Raw genomic sequence first — 16,409 nt, 5'->3', positions numbered from 1 at the left:
CAAGTGTTCTGTTTGTTGAAGGCCTTCCAGAACATAGATCACTTTCAACAGATTCTTGACCATCATTGAAGTGTTTATGCCATACTTTTGTTTGCACTGCACGCATTGCATGGACCCTGAAAGCCTTCTGAATCATCCAAATAGTTCACGGAGTAATGTTCAAGCTTAATGCAAAATTCATGCAGATTTATTGCTCTACTAGCTCAGTAATTTTGAATTTGATGGTCACACAGTACACATGTTCACTCAAAGGCAACTACTGCCTTACTCACTAGTACAGTGAAGTCATCATTGTTCATGCATGTGCTTTCCAGTACACTCTCCTTGGCTGCCAGGTTATATTGATACTTTTTCTGCATATATATATATACACATACATACATATATATGTATGTATACATATATACATGCACATGTATATATATTTAAAGTGGTGTTGATATCCTATAGCCTAATATATATACATATATATATAAAACATGAATGTGTGTATGTGTATGTGTGTGTATATATGCATGCATGTATGTATGTATGTGTATCTATATGTATATATATATATATATGTATATATATATAGTCCAGCAGAAGTAATACCTGCTTGAATGTGATGGGTTGGTACTTATATAGGTGTAATAATTCATAGTTTTAATTTGAACATTTCACCTAAAATATCATATGGTGTGCTTTAGTGAGATATTGTTATGTTACAGAATTACATGGTTATGATTTTGTAATAAAATAGAAGCATTATTTGTGCCAGACCCTGTATATACTGGTATATTTAAGCTGGTCTTGACTATTCACCTTACATTTGGCAAAATTTTTTTAAAAACAAAACACAGAGTCATCCCCAAAATAATGGGTCAGTGTTTCATCTTTCAGGATTTCTCAACATTTCTAAAAACATCTTTCTCTCAGTATTTTTTTGGAAAATACATTGATCCTAAATTTAAGCTCATTATTTAGTTTAAAATAATAGGGAAAAAGGCATCAGTCCAGGTCATACCATTTGAGCAAAATATAGGAACTAGCAGAAATTTGGAGAGAGATTCTGTGCAAGAAAATGAAGTAAATGTTTTGTAAGAATAATGTCTATCTGCTTTGTAACCCAATTCTGTGATATACATTTGAAACAAATATTAATCTTCTTTTCTAAAGAAAATTTTTATTACTTATATAATGTGGAAATATCTGGAGAAGGAGCAAGTGTTCATTTTTAAAATGCATCCTTCAGATACACTGATAAAATTATTATTTTGTAGAAAAAACTAAATTCAATATTGGGTATGTGTAATATAAAACAACAAATAAAAATGTAGGAATTACTATTTTCTTAAAAGCCCCAGGTTTCTTTGTTAAACCATTGCTAAAATTGCTAAAATTTCCTGTTTGAAATTACATTTGCCTCCTGAAAAGAAAAAAGGCCCACCACTAATTTCACCTTATATAAAATGAATTCTATCAACAGTCAAAGTAATAATTGTGTGGTGACATTTCAGCAGCAAAAATGATGACCTCAAAAGGTCATGTCAATCCAATCCTAATGACATCCACAGCCGGACTGTTAATTAATGCCTGGGACACAATGTAGATTTTTATATTTTTACAACTAATATCACATATCTAGCAACACAAGAGATCTTTCTTCGAAAAAAGTAGCCCTTAATTATGTTAGATTACTGCCATCAGAAAAAGAACCTATAAGTCTACATTAGAGAAAAAAATACATTCTACATAATATTATTTTCCTAAGTGGAAGGGAGAACATGAGAAATAATTGACTTTGCCTGAGAGTGTCAATTTTAAAAACCAGGAAATCAACACTTTTAATAAGCATTGGGAAAATATAGCTGCCATAAGCTGCCTTCTCTTACTATCAATTTTCAGTCTGTATGCAAATGGAGAAATACATATTTTCTCCTTGGAGAGGGTGGCTTACATGGTGAGCTCTGTGTCTGCTATTCTTACATCATCTCTGAGTCTAAGCAGGTGCCTGAATTCTTCATAAGACTCTCTAAATTGCCTTGTATTTCACAAAGAATCTAAAAATTTTCTATAGTTCTCATATAAGCTTTAGAAGAGAATATTTTTTAACATAGAGGATTCTTTCAAATACCTTTTTACCCAATATTAGGGAACCTGGTTTTAGTGATGGTAAATACTTGTACCATAGAGTTTATTAAATATTTTAAATACCACCCTTGGTTAAAAAGTTAACAAATCTTTATAAAATAATAGATATGATATAGTAGGTACTTGATAATTGGTACCTCATAATACTGTATTTTGGAAAACTGATGTACTTGGATTCTGAAAAAGCAAAAACCTTAAATAAGGATGGGTATGAGAGGTATGAAAGGAATGTACCGTGTACCTTTATAAGTGGATCACGGAGAATCAACTTTCAAGCCTGTATTTAACATATTAACTTGTTGATTAAACTCTCCAATTGGTTGTACAACATCAAATTCCCTTGCTCAAAATCATGGGCATTATAACAGTAAGCCTTATAATAACTAGTCTGTGCATGGAATCAATGTAGTTTAAAAGCATTAGTAAAAATGAAGTCTAGGCTGCAATTCAAAACAGAAATTTGTTGAGAACTTTTCAGAACGGAAACGATTTCTAAACCACTATCTGAACCTAATCAATATCTTTTAACTCCCTGGCATTATCCATATGCTTTTAAAAATCAACTCTCTTAATTAAATAGCAGTCAAAATTTTAACTATATATTTCCCTTCTGTTGTTATTTAAAGCTAAGTCAGGTGGGCAGACCACATCTGACACCAAATGAAAATGCCCCATTTGCACTGGGTTGTTGAGATAGATCATTAGTGAATCTGGTAGTGACAGTTTGGAAGCAAAACCCTGATTTTGGAGCAGGGGCCTCAGCTTTCTCGAGGCTAAAATTGGGCAAGTAGCACTTCTTGGAGGAACTCAATCTAGCAGAACACATTTCTTGTTTACTCCTACAGAACTTGATCCAACTCTGTATCTTTAAATGAAAAATAAAATCATTTTTGAGTCATTCCTAATTTGTATTTTCTACCTCTTATCTTGCCCTATTATCTTTTACTATATTAGTAAACCACAGATTTGATGGATGACCTATACTTTTCCCAGTAAAATGAGCTAGGGCACCAAAAGCAAGAAGCATAACTTTTATTTCTCTGGTTATCTTATCTAGCAATGTAATTTGGGGAAATAGGAGGACTGGCTTTCTTCTTTGTACATATTCTATAAAGAATCTGTAGTAATCTGTAGTAAATAGTACCCTGACTGAAATTCTTTGGAGACATTGTAACTTGGAGACATTTATTTCATAAACAAATGTTTCACTCTGCATCAGTTTTTTTAACTAAATTTTCTTTGGTATTAGTCTGTGCTTTCATGGGTGTTACACAATCCAATTCAACACAAATCTAATTCAACTGGGATGAGCATATAGACCTCATTCCAGTTTGTGATGTGGTGTGCTACATGGTTGCATGGAGCACAGTCAGCATCAGGCTTGATTGTGAGCAAATGATTGAATGCACAGAAATCCTTATTGATTCATGGATTTGCAATATGGGATTTCAATCTCTTATTGGCCTAACTACACGTAAAACTAATACTGTAAGAAATACACAGGTACACAGAACCAACAAAGTTATTATCATTCTGTTTATCAGCTGCAGGTTGCTCTCTAATTAAAGGCACGTCACTAGCAGTCACAAGTAGAATATCACATTAATAGATTTGACTATTTGCACGTTCTAGAACCTACCTACCACGAATAGAAGATTACCAGAAAGAATCAAGACACACTTTATGAAGAAGGTAGATAAGATCAGGTCTCTGGATACCTTTCCTTCTTAAAAATAAAAGGGAATGAAGTTTGACTGTCAAAAGAACAAAGGTTATTTGAACTTGTGGAGGCATGACAGATATGGAGGTGATTTGCCCCAAGTAAAGCATAGATGAGAAGGGAGAAATGGGATCATGAGATGAGTATGTCTGTGGCAGGGGTGGCAGGTGGTTGGTGGGAGGGAGGTAGTGCTCACCACTGTCCCCTCCACTGGCTCCTCAGCCCCGGTGTCCAGTCCGGGATCCAGCCCAACAGCAGATGCTGCAGCAGCAAGGGGCTCCTCTGCTTTTGACTCTGTTGGTGGAGCCTGTTCAGTCTCAGCCTTTGATTATTTGTTTTGAGGGTTAGAGGAAAAAGATGTAATATATCAATAGATAGCATTACAGAATATTGGAAAACTAAGAGTTTCTTCATCATCCTACGGGCAACTAGCTTCATCAAATCTTTGTTGAGAAAAAGCCCCACTTTTGGTATCATGTTCCTTTACAGAACTGGAAAGTCTAGAAATAGACTCTAAAGGCTTCTCTTTTACCAGCAAGAACTGTCATTTCCATGATGTTAGGCAAAGATTTACTATTTTGGCTTTACTTACAACATTTTGACTACTCACTTCCTAGGATATCTATAAGATATGCTAAACTGTTACATTCTGTTATTTGGGGGTTGGGGGAGAACGGAGAGATATCCTAGGAGCCTCACCATTGCCAGCTGAGAGAAGTGAGGAAGAGTTCATGGTGCACAGTTCTGGGAACTCTCGGCTCTGTTGATATGCACTACACCAAACATTTAAAGATTTAGGTTTCCTTTCAGTATTCATATCATAATACACTAATCTTCACAGGACAGAATTCTCTTCACAGGCACCAATTAGACTTTTCTAATTGTGTGGACAACAGCAAAGTCTTTTTATCCCGCTGTGTCCTCTATGCATAGACATCATCCTGATTCCAGCTCCTAAAGTCTCTTAGCTGTAGTCTCTTGGTTTTTAGAAAAGCAGTATTAAATAACAACAGGCCCTGAAAAACACCACAGCCAATGTATGTTGTCATGGCTACTTAAAATGTTCCCACTTTTTCAATTTCAGTTAAATAAGCATATTTATTTAGCAGGATTTTTTAACTAAATGTATGGCTCTTAGAGGTCATGTTAAGATGTTTTTTTTTTCCATTAGAACATTTGAACGGTGAAAGAGTTTAAAAGTATTTTCTTAGAGGAGTAAGAAGTCACCAATAAATACTCTGAATGGAGAAATCAGTAACTTCTGTTAGACACCATATTCAATCAAAAGCCACCTCTAGTTCTATGCATCCATCTAAGCTGACGCACATGACCAGTTCCACATGGAAGTGATAAAGAAGTTATGCTGAAATTTTAAAAAATGAATAGCCTAGTCTCAGATAAACATGCAAAGGAGTTATCCTGTGCACCCACCAAATCCTCCATTGTGATACACACCATGATTACACTGCCCTTCTTTTTCAAGGCAGAATAAAATAGGAGATGTTGGTAGTTAAGTGTGTAGAAATTTGATATTTTTATGGGTTTTTATAACCTTTAGAGGTATATTGATACAATTTTTAAGAAAGAATGAAATAAAATTCACTCTAATATATTCTTTATGGGAAGAGATGTCACTTTTACTGTTCAGAAGAGTTATTTTTGTAAAGAAACAGGTTTTCGGAGTGACAAACAGAAACTGAATATTGTCAGGGTATGATCTTATCATTTTGGAAGTCAAGGTGATTTTCTATGAGGCTATGAGGTCTTTATCAAATGACCTACACAAGAAGGACAAGAAGGGTAATCTGACAAAGCACCAAGAAATCCACATGTAGATGGGCTGTCCCTCCGTGAGTTGAGTCTATGAGATGGAGGAAGCCTGTAACCAGACATGGGGCCAGTTTCAAAAGATGAGAAGTTTCAAAAGATGAGTTCAATACCTATCACTGTACCTTAAAGATAAAAGTAAATGTATATGAAAAAAGGCATACGCATTAGAGTATAGGTTCCTTGGAAGTCTGAAGAAATTTTGATGTTTTATATAAGGCAAGATAAGTAGGGTGATTTTATAAATGAGTCAAGTTGCATTTGCTTGCTGACATCAGGAGATGTAACACAGGTACAGTATGAAGAGGAGCTATGATCAAATATGTCACACAAGTCACAACATTTTCCCCTATGTTATAATATCACACCAAATATTATAATACAGCATTACAACTTAACAACTAAATTTCAGAGGGATAAATGGATATAACTCATTGAATGATGAGAACAGAGAAAACATGATAGCATGACTATACATTAAATTGGCTACTCAGATTTAGATATAGAAGTAGCCCTTCTATTCCTTCTAAGATAATGTAAAATTATAAATATTTTGTCAAGATATAAAGGGAAACACAGGTAAATTGTGAATGATATCTCACAAAAAGATCTAAAATAGTCTTGTCAGAATTGTGCCCGGCTTCAATAACCTTTTCCTGTAAGATGCATCCCCTGTCAAACAATGCAGAAGGGTTGACTTCCTATTATTTTCTTGATTTGTTATCATCCTACATTAGAGGAGAGGGAACTCTTTACATTTACTGTGGCAGCAGGATGCCACAGTGGATAAATTTAAAGACTCAGAAATGGAATTCTTCCTTTAGAACAAAACTAGTTGTGTAAACTTGGTCCATACTTCCCGAGAGTCTCTGTGATATGATGGAAGGAAAGTCAGTCAATGCAGAGAAAGAGGAGATGGATCAAAGAGTAAGGCTAAGGGTCTAGTCAGTCATATTCCAACATGTTTGCAGCACAATCTTATTTCTACAGTCTTGGGAGAGTTAACTTGGTGAGAAATGCAAAATGACAAAGAGGTCATTCTGAGGCCAGAGCAAGTTTGGCAGATTCCAATAGTTTAAGTCAGAATTCAAAGAATGTGCTGTGGGGCTGTATGATGCAGTCTGGAAAGGTATGCCTCTAACTACTAACTTTAACCTCTATCTCACTCAGAATAGTCAACGACCTAATGTTGGGGAACTCCTACTCCTGGGGAAATCTTGTAAAATCATAACTCACCTGGAGATATAGGTTCACTGTGATTTCCTAGTGCCAACAGGAAGAGGTAATGCCTACAGCACATACAGTGCTGGGCACAACAAAGCTAAGTTCCCCAATGGGAAGAAGGTCCAAGATATATGCTTCAGAGACTACATGTCAAGAGAAGGGCAAGGCAGGCAAGAAGCTCCTGGAACCAGCTGTGAGAGTTGGAAGATGTTCAGAGAAACTTAAAAACCACTGGATTCTATGACTGGGCTTTTGCACAAAGTAATAGGTGTGAGTTTAATTTATGGTGAGTTTAATTTACTGGTTTAATTTATCCTTTAAACCAGTATTTCTCCATTTTCTTAATTTACAATTGTCAGTTAAAAATTTCATCCTCCAGTATTGATATAACCCTTACTCCTTCCTCACCCAGGCAGAAGCTCACCAATAAAAATAAATTATGAGTCTTAGCTTTGCACAGGGGCAGTATTGTAGCCAATGAGGTTTATCCGAGGTGCGATTATCGCTAATTGAAAAATAAATTATGAGTCTTTCGTACTCAATTATTAACACCAACATAATTTGTGTTTTGAACACTTCAATTTTTATTTGAAGAGCACACAGACTCCACCTTTCACTTGGTTACCCAGAAGTGTGAAAATCCATGACAAAGGTACTAGAAACACACATGCCTTTGAACAAATATTAAATTATCCTTTAGACAAACTTCCCAGAACAGAATTTCTTACTTAGAAATATAATCATATAAAAAATTCCATTTAAATCCAATTCCAAGCTCTCGACACGAAAGCCAGGAGCTAAGGTAATTACCATTTTCATGGGAAAACCAGTGAACTACAATAGCCCTTGTACACTAATATTCAGAGATCCAAAATCCTTTGCAGTGTATTACCAACAAGTGGCATCACTCAAACTCTCTTCATTCAACTTTATTTCTAAGCTGCTACTAGAAAGGTTTCCAAGAATACCTGCAACATCCATGTTATAAGATTTCTTCTAAAACCAAGAGTCACTTAGCTTCCTACTCACTCTCTAGCTAATCTTTTCCCTCATCAAAGTAGAATCACACTTCTAATATGCATCACTTCTTCCTCCAACTTACAAAGAGAAGAGAGGAGATAAGAAATAAGGTAGTTTCATGTTCAAAAAAAAACAAATCTATCCTGAAACATGAATTCTTAAAAGAATTTCATTTTCAATTCTGTAGCTTAAGTTATATTCATGCAAAAACATCCTGTCCTTGATGAATTTACACTGTTCCACTGAAACCCATAATTAGAAGACCTCTATTTCTACTTCGATCACCATGCTTTTATAAAGAGAAGCAACCACATTCAAAGCCACACTGAAATTTTTCAGAAGCCCTCCTTCCTATTTTCCAGAAAATAACGATTGGCAGAAACCACATTCTGGATATTCAAGCTCTAGAAAACCAATCAGTACTAACTATTAACTTCCCAAAAACATAAACCAAAGTCAACTTACCAACATATTCTGATCTGTCGAGATTGTGAATAATGAAGTGTCCTGGGGCTGAAAATTGGAAAGAAGATATAAGATTAAAAGTATTAAGATTTCAGCTAATTTGCTAAAAACAACAACAAAGATACCATTTAAATTAGTTCTCATGAATTGTGTCAGTGAACACACTATACAGTTTTTAAAAGTCTGTATTATAATCAGAAAAACAATAAATGAAAGAGTGATTTTTTAACAGTAGTTATTCTAAAGATAACTCTGAGCTAGCAGAACATGAGGCTACAACTTGATACATTAAATAAAAGGCAGTGTCTTCAGGGGTATCACTGTCTACAGCTTGTCTTCTGGACATCTGTTCTGAATTAGAATTGAGTTGTTCTACAGCACAAATTTAAACTTTTTTTTCAAAATTTTAAAATTTTAATTGTTTTTCAAGTACATTTTTCTGTCTTTTACTCCCATCCCAGCTCATCCCCCCAGTGCTCCCCACCTCCCTCCCTCCCATTTTCACCCCACCTAGTTTTTGTCCATGTGTCCTTTATACTTGTTCATGTAACTACTTCTTCCCCCTTTCCCCTGAAATTCCCTCCTCTCTGGCTCCCATCAGTCTGTTCTCTATTTCAGTGTCTTTGGTTATATTTTGCTTGCTTGTTTGTTTTGTTGTTTAGCTTCCTGTTAAAGGTGAGATCATATGGTACTTGTCTTTCACCACCTGGCTTATTTCACTCAGCACAATGCTTTCCAGTTCCATCCATGCTGTTGCAAAGGGTAGGAGCTCCTTCTTTCTTTCTGCTGCATAGAATTCCATTGTGTAAATGTACCAAGTAAATGTTGGAAACTCAATCTTACTATCTTACCTAAGTGTAATTTGTACAAGTTAACTACGATACATAACTTAACATTTTTATATAATATATTCATTGATTTAAATAATCAAGATGGAGGATACTAAGAACATAGTGATCTCTAAGGGAATATTCATCTCTTATTACAAGGGCAGCAAGGCTTACACCCCCCAGCGAGAAAATCAGCTGAGTCTTCACTTGAGAATCTGACCAGTTCAAGAAAGAAAATACCTACAAAAATTTAACATCAAAGGTTCTCCAACAGAAAAGATGAGGAAGTGGCATTTAGTTAAAGACGATGGGTTAAATATAGGCAATTACCTTTATTGCCTCCAGAATTCAAACTAAACAACAATAAAGGGAATTTCACAGAGCAAAAAATTTAAAGGCATAAACACATAAGTGTAAAAAGAATGGGAAGAAAGCTAAGATCAATAAAATTTTTAAATTGAAAATCAGAAAAATGAGCAATAAGAAACTTGGTGCATCCTAAAGGATTGGTAACCTAAGGCAATGTAAGAAATGCCCCAAAATAATCCAATCTGTTACTCAGAATTCGTAGTGGATCAATAATTAGAAACATGAGGCCTGGCTGGTGTAGCTCAGTGGGTTGAGTGCGGGCCCGAGAACCACATGATCGGGGTTCGATTCCCAGTTAGGACACATGCCTGGGTTGCAAGCCAGTTCCTAGCAGGGGACTCACATGTCTGGGTTGCGGGCCAGGCCCCAGTAGGGGACTCACGAGAGGCAACCATACATTGATATTTCTCTCCTTCTCTCCTTCCCTTCCCCTCTAAAGATTAATAAATAAATAAATATTTTAAAAAATAATTAGAAACATGAGAACCCCATGAAAGGGATTTGTAGTGGTGCTAAAGACAGGGAAGATAGTTGAAAGTTTATTAAAAAGTAATTAGACTGTGAAATACTTTCACGTATCTGAAAAACAATCTCCAGCACAAGGATTGAGATCATTTCCATAGAGGCTGAAACAGAGGATCTCTGGACAAGGGGGTGGGGGAGGACACACAGAAGTATTAGGTAAGTGGAAAGACTACATGAGCAGTCATGTAATGAATACTGACAACATGGGGCCCACCTCCCCAGCTTGTTCCCGTTCATCTTCCATTATACTGGCAGCCAGGCTTGTGCACCTCACACAGGAGAACAAGAGAGTCTTCCCAGAGAAATTTCAAGGAAAAAAAGTCTAAACATCTGACATAAGGGGCTTCTCAATGGGAAAAAAATGAGGCAGAAAACCCTAGAAAAATATCTATAGTTCATGAACTATACCTACCTGTATAAGTCTCCTGTCAGCTTTTTTAGTATCCCATTCTTAAGTATAAGTGGGCAGCCAAGATTGCCAGACATTCAAGAAAAGTCTCTTTATTAAAAGGAGAAACCAAATACTAAAAACAAACAAAACACAAAGACTTTGCAGGGTGAAAACACCTTTAAAATTATTATTATTAATACCCTCAGAGATACCATGGAAGATGCTATATCCATTATATAGGAAGAGAATGCTATTAAAAACAAATATTCAGCCCTGACTGGTGTAGGTCAGTGAATTGAGCACAGGCTGCAAACCAAAGGGTAGTCAGTTCAATTCCCAGTCAGGGCACATGCCTGGGTTGCAGGCCAGGTCCCTAGTCCATACTCCATAGTACTCGAGAAGCAACCACACACTGATATTTCCTTCTCTTTGTCCTTCTCTTCCCCTCTGTCTAAAAATGAGTTAAAAATCTTTAAAAAAATAAAAATGAATATTTGTTAAAAAGAAAGAGCTCTTGAAAATTAAATACATGTCTATGAAAAATCTGTAGAAGAGTTGAAGGTAGAGAAAGATGACACAGAAAAGAAAATAGCAAATTAAAAATCATTAGAAGACTAGCTCAGGAAGGCAACACATGATAAAGAGAAGTGGTATAGGATGAGATAGCAAAGAAACAAAAGAGAAATCATAAGTGAAACAAAAAATAATTCCCCCAAACTAAAAGGCGTACATTTTTAGATTAAAGGGCCTAAGACAATGTATGAAAATAGACTCAAACCAAACTTCAAAAGCACTGGGAAGAAGAAAATTTTACAAACGCCCAAAGAGAAAGAGAGAAAAACAGTGTTAGGGATATACAAGCAGTAGAGAGAGGAAAGAAAAACCAAGCTTCTCATAAATATCCAGAATCAAACTGACAGTTTCTCAGTAGAAACACGAGGAGGTAGAATTGAGTGGAATGATGGCTTCAAAATTCTAAGGGAAATGACTTACAACTTCTAACAAAGCATCTGAAGTAACAGTTCATAATGTTTACAAGGGCATTTTCAAATGTATACTATCACAAACATATACCTCTCATGCACACTTTTCTCAGGAAGCTACTGGAGGATGTACATTAATTTGGGGGTAAAGAAGTATGTTAATTTTGTGGAACTAAACCAAAAACAAGGAAGACTTATGCCCAGAAAACAGCACACTGACATAGGAGAGAGGTGAGGGCGATGCCCAGAACACACCTAATGGGAGGGCCAGCGGTACCAACTGTGCTGTGTCCACTGAGTCCCCACTTTAGACCAGAGCAGTCTAGAAAAAGGGTCAAGTTCTTCAGAAGGTGACACTGATTGAATATTTAATGTTTTTCAACATAAATGAGAGGAGATTTACTTAACTGCAGTTCATGGATTTGAGCTACTAAGTAAACTAAGCAAACCGACCAACAAAAAATAGCACCCTACAATTATTTCCTCAAAGAAAATAAAAAAGTTGGTATAAAAGGAAATGTAAGCTTCCTGACTCAAGCACAAATATCATTTCTGTAATTGTTACAATAACAAGTGGCTATGGCAGAACTATAGCAGAGGAAGGCAAGCAGAAGAGACAGGGAAACTGTCAGGTAGGAGGCTGAAGGTGCTTTAAGTCCTCACCTTCCAGAGATGTGAGTCAACAGCTAATCCTTTAGAAATAAAAATGCAACCTCATAACAAAGTCATGCACACACATGGGGGTGAAACCAGAGAATCCGTTAAAAGAAATGGAAGTGCCTCTAAGCAACAGAAAATGGAGGAGAGATAGAACAGTCTGAAATTTTTACATAAAAAAGCCCTTATAAAACTTTGTGTTCTTTAAATTATGTACATTTATAAGTGATAAAATATAAATCTTAAAAATTAGACATGAAAAACAATTCTTATGACTCAAACTTTTAAGAGTTTATGCAGATGGAAGATGTGCACTATCATCTTTCTTTGTGTTTGTATCTGTATTTATTCATGGGTGAATGAGTGGGTTTCATCTTTTTATAGATAACATGGGGGAAATAACCAAACTTTTGAGTCAAGAAATTCTAAATGGGCCCTGGCTGGTGTAGCTCAGTGGATTGAGCGTGGGCCTGTGAACCACACGATCGTGGTTCGATTCCCAGTCAGGACACATGCCTGGGTTGCAGGCCAGTTCCTGGAAGGGGATTCACGAGAGGCAACCATACATTGATGTTTCTGTCCTTCCTTCCCTTACCCTCTAAAGATAAATAAATAAAATCTTAAAAAAAAGAAATTCTAAATGTTAAAATCTGACATTTTTCACGTCTAATATTCTGAGACAAAGCACTCATCACAGACAAGCTTCTGTTTGAAGTCTCCCTTCAAGAGGTTTTCAGAACTAGCTTGATAGCCATGTAGTCTGCCTTTTATGTGGGTTACAGCTGTCCATCTGTTGGGACATACACTGTGAATGGGACAGTCCATCTGATGGCTCCTCTTCCTCAGATCTGCAAGGAAAATATTGTCTTCTTGGCCAGAGCTGACCTAAGATTTCTGATCTTCCAATGGTTCCCTAAAACATAACACATTTTCTAAAGACCAATTTCATTAGCTGAAAACAATCTTATCTCCTCTTTTCAAACAGCTGAATCTAGTGGATCTCTCAGCTCAGTACAACTCCTAGTTGTCTAGTAGGGGAATCAGTAGGTGGCAGAAGCCCATGGTATAGCTAATAATATTAACAATAGCTAACTACAGTCATGGAGGACTCAGTATGTGCTAGGCTGCTGGACATACCTCATTTAACAGTCACTGCAACCCTGCAATGTTGATACACTACTGTTTCCACTACTGAACTTACAAGCAATAAGTTTTGTGCCAACATATTTAATCTTGACATACTAGTGACAGAGGTTCTTATTTTAAAAATTTACATCTTTCTCAACAGATTGATTTTGCCAGCAAGTCAATTTCTTACCTGTGTGAATTCATTAGATGAACCATCAGGAGCCTAAATAGAAATGGAAATCAGATTACATTATTTTTTCATCAATTTTGTAGGATCAGTGAATGCCCATTGGACAAGTTGGAAAGTAAAGACCACCACAAATTTTAAAATAATACAAAAGGTGAAAGTGCTTAGGAAATGCAAAGGGCCATATTGTATTATTTAAAATAGGCTGACAAAAGAAAAAGAAAGACTGTTTTCACAATTTCTGCAAATGTGTGGTTCAGAGGTAACCGAAACCCACTTTCTCAATTATGAGAGGATTCTGGAGAAAAGCCACAAGGGGATGAATAGCTCTTGTTTTCAGGTCATTGATAGACTCTAGAGGCATTTCTAGTATTTCTCTAACATGGCATTTTGTTGGATTTTTTAAATGACACCTATTATTAGCCTCTACATTTTTAGTAGGCCGAGGTAAAAACATTTCATGAGTTCTTATTGGGATAAACACTTAAAAAAGGTAAATTAGTATGCTCTCCATATTTTTAATACTTGAATAGAAAAATAAAAATAGGAAAAAAAACAGTAAATTGATAGTAAAACAGACTCATTAATAACAAAATAATCATTCTGTGTTTTTATCTTTGTCAACCTATTTGTGCTTGGTTTGCACAGACTTCAAGAGGTAGATGAAACAATATATCAAGTAGATAAAGCAGGACTCAGAGAAGACAGTAAGGGATAATGATGTAGGTGGGAAACATTAGGATAAGCAGAACCTACTTACTACCAGTCTGTCTGGTCTATACTACACACTGGGGTAAGTACCTCTTCTTTATCAGCCTCTATTTCTTGGTACAACAATCCACATATCTGGTTAGCAATTTCATCTTCAGATAAATCTGAGTTGTTGGTGCCACTGTCTTGGGGACTAGCAGAATTCTGGGAGGTTTTAAGAACCAATGGTCTGTCTCTTTGTTTTTTGTTCCTAGTTATCAATGGCTTATTCCTCACAAACACCTCCCACTAAATCCACCTCCAGCCCTCTCTTCCTCTGAACTATATCTAAGTGTTCTCAGTAATTACTGAATTCTTCCATATCACTAATAGGTAAATAGTTAATATAATTAAGACAAAAGGCAAATACACTTGCTTAGCCATCTGGTATACCAGAGAATTTCAATATGACAGTATTATTCATTCCTGAATCTACACTTGACTGCAAGATCTGATCTGGATCTCTTCCCAGAGAGTATGTTTTTGCGATTCTTGGCAAGTTAATGGTATGACTACAATCCACAGTCACTGCACTTTCAGACCCCTCTATTAATGAATAGTCCACCTTATACAAACACCAGTCCCTTCTGTTTGCATTAGTATCTAGAGCATGATTAAGATCTGTCCTAGACTAAGCTGTCAATTCATGTTTCCTAGAAAAAAAATAAAACCAGCCTGGCTATCATCTCTGCGACCTACAGGTGCTTGTAACACAGCCTCACAATAAATATTAGCACCTGTACTTCCCTTTGCTGAATGATATATCATATCATGATTAGGAAGGTCTATTAATTTTTTTATATCTTTTATACCTAAATCCCATCCCTAAGGACTGACATCTTCAATATTAAGTACAGAGTCAGCTGGGAGAGACAGATTCAGAATACTTTTCATTGGTCTTCATAATTTCCTTATACCTCTCTTACATCTTTCTTAGTTTCCTCTTCACTGACTTTAAGGACACCTCGTCTTGCTTCCCTATTGTCTTCCACCTTGTTTCCTGTAATTTCACACACTTTCTCTTCAACTTCCTCTGTACCTTCTAGAGTCTTCAGATCAATAGTTCCAGTGTCTACCTTTTCACATGTCTCCACCACCGCCCACATAGAATCTTCTGTCTTCTGTTTCTCTTCCTCTTCTTTTGTCTTTTTAACATCTTCTGGACTTTCTTTGACTAGGCCACCAGTTTCTAGGGCTAGCATCTCTGAGTCAGATGAATCATAAGGCTGCCCAATCTCCATACAAGCTGCAATAGCAAATTCAGCCTCAGGCATGGCCTTTGGGGACAGTTGTTCATTTCCACAAGGAGGTCCTGGCCCCAGGACACTCTCACCCTGTCCAGCTATAGTGTGCCAGTCAAGAGAGGAAAACTTCCTGGTGGATAATCCCATGTCTTGTTCTGCTTCAGAGATACGTGCATAGGCTTCCTGGTACCCACCATGGGTAGTTTCCTGGCTGACGCTGTCTGTACTAGCATCAGGGCCCCAAATAAATGCACCTAGATCAATTTGTGATCTTTGAATTTCTTCAGCCAACCCACTGTCTGGAGTTTCCTCCATGATCAGGTTACACAGGGAAAGACTTTTTGAAGAGTCAGTCTTTAGAGTATGCAGAACAACAAAGGGAAAAAAAAAAACATAAGTTGAAAGAGATTGTGGTAAGAGTTGATGAGAAACATAAAGCTCTGAAGTAGGGTAGCACCAGTTATACAAAACTAGAGAATAGTTAAACCAAATAAATGGCTTAAGGTTATATCTGTGAGTAGCAATGCCATGAAAAAAAAAAAGCTCATTATAGATAATATACCATGTGTAAAATGCATATTATATACAAAAAATCCAGAATTTTCTGGATATTTACCTACCGGCTGTACCAAATCAGTGCTTGTCTGTATGAGTAAAAAAATAATAATAATAATAAATCATAAGCAAGCTTTGGATTTAATTGCTCTTCTGTTTCTAGTTTCCGAAGGTAAAAGTTTAATGATATTACATTTCCTTCTTTCTAATATACATAGTCAATGTTATAATTTAATCTCTAAATATTGCTTTTGCTGCATCTTACAAATTTTTATGTTGTATTTTTATTCTCATGTAGTTCAAAATATTTTAAAATTTCTTTTTTTTTTAATATAATTTTTATTTAATTCTTGTTCAAGTACAGGTTTCTGTCTTATATTCCCAACCCTGCCCGCCCCCCA

General features: G+C 36.1%; 1 protein-coding gene and 1 non-coding gene across 11 annotated transcripts in view; one reads left to right on the top strand and one right to left on the bottom strand.

Annotated features, from left to right (window-relative positions):
* Nucleotides 1-16,409, bottom strand: part of AMPH (amphiphysin) — a 274,501-nt gene that overhangs the window by 21,549 nt on the left and 236,543 nt on the right. For 2 of the 10 annotated variants that reach the window (XM_037056533.1, XM_037056540.1), the window contains 5 exons: nt 16,074-16,097; nt 15,136-15,807; nt 13,463-13,495; nt 8,390-8,437; nt 4,050-4,175 (listed from right to left, as the gene is read on the bottom strand). In XM_037056533.1, coding sequence (XP_036912428.1) covers nt 4,050-4,175; nt 8,390-8,437; nt 13,463-13,495; nt 15,136-15,807; nt 16,074-16,097 — 903 coding nt within the window. Of the gene's footprint in view, nt 1-4,049; nt 4,176-8,389; nt 8,438-13,462; nt 13,496-14,260; nt 15,808-16,073; nt 16,098-16,409 lie in introns of those variants that run through there. The other 8 variants (XM_037056536.1, XM_037056537.1, XM_037056539.1 and 5 more) reach the window with 8 other exon arrangements.
* LOC118994021 (U4 spliceosomal RNA) lies at nt 7,353-7,498 on the top strand. Its single transcript, XR_005067980.1, has one exon. It is a non-coding gene; the product is annotated as a U4 spliceosomal RNA (small nuclear RNA).

Source organism: Sturnira hondurensis, unplaced genomic scaffold, assembly GCF_014824575.4.
Source record: "Sturnira hondurensis isolate 20B ecotype Veracruz unplaced genomic scaffold, ASM1482457v3 Scaffold0008992, whole genome shotgun sequence".
Taxonomy (NCBI): Eukaryota; Metazoa; Chordata; class Mammalia; order Chiroptera; family Phyllostomidae; genus Sturnira; species Sturnira hondurensis.
Note: the sequence above shows the minus strand (reverse complement) of the source record. Positions and strands in the feature narration are given on the sequence as shown.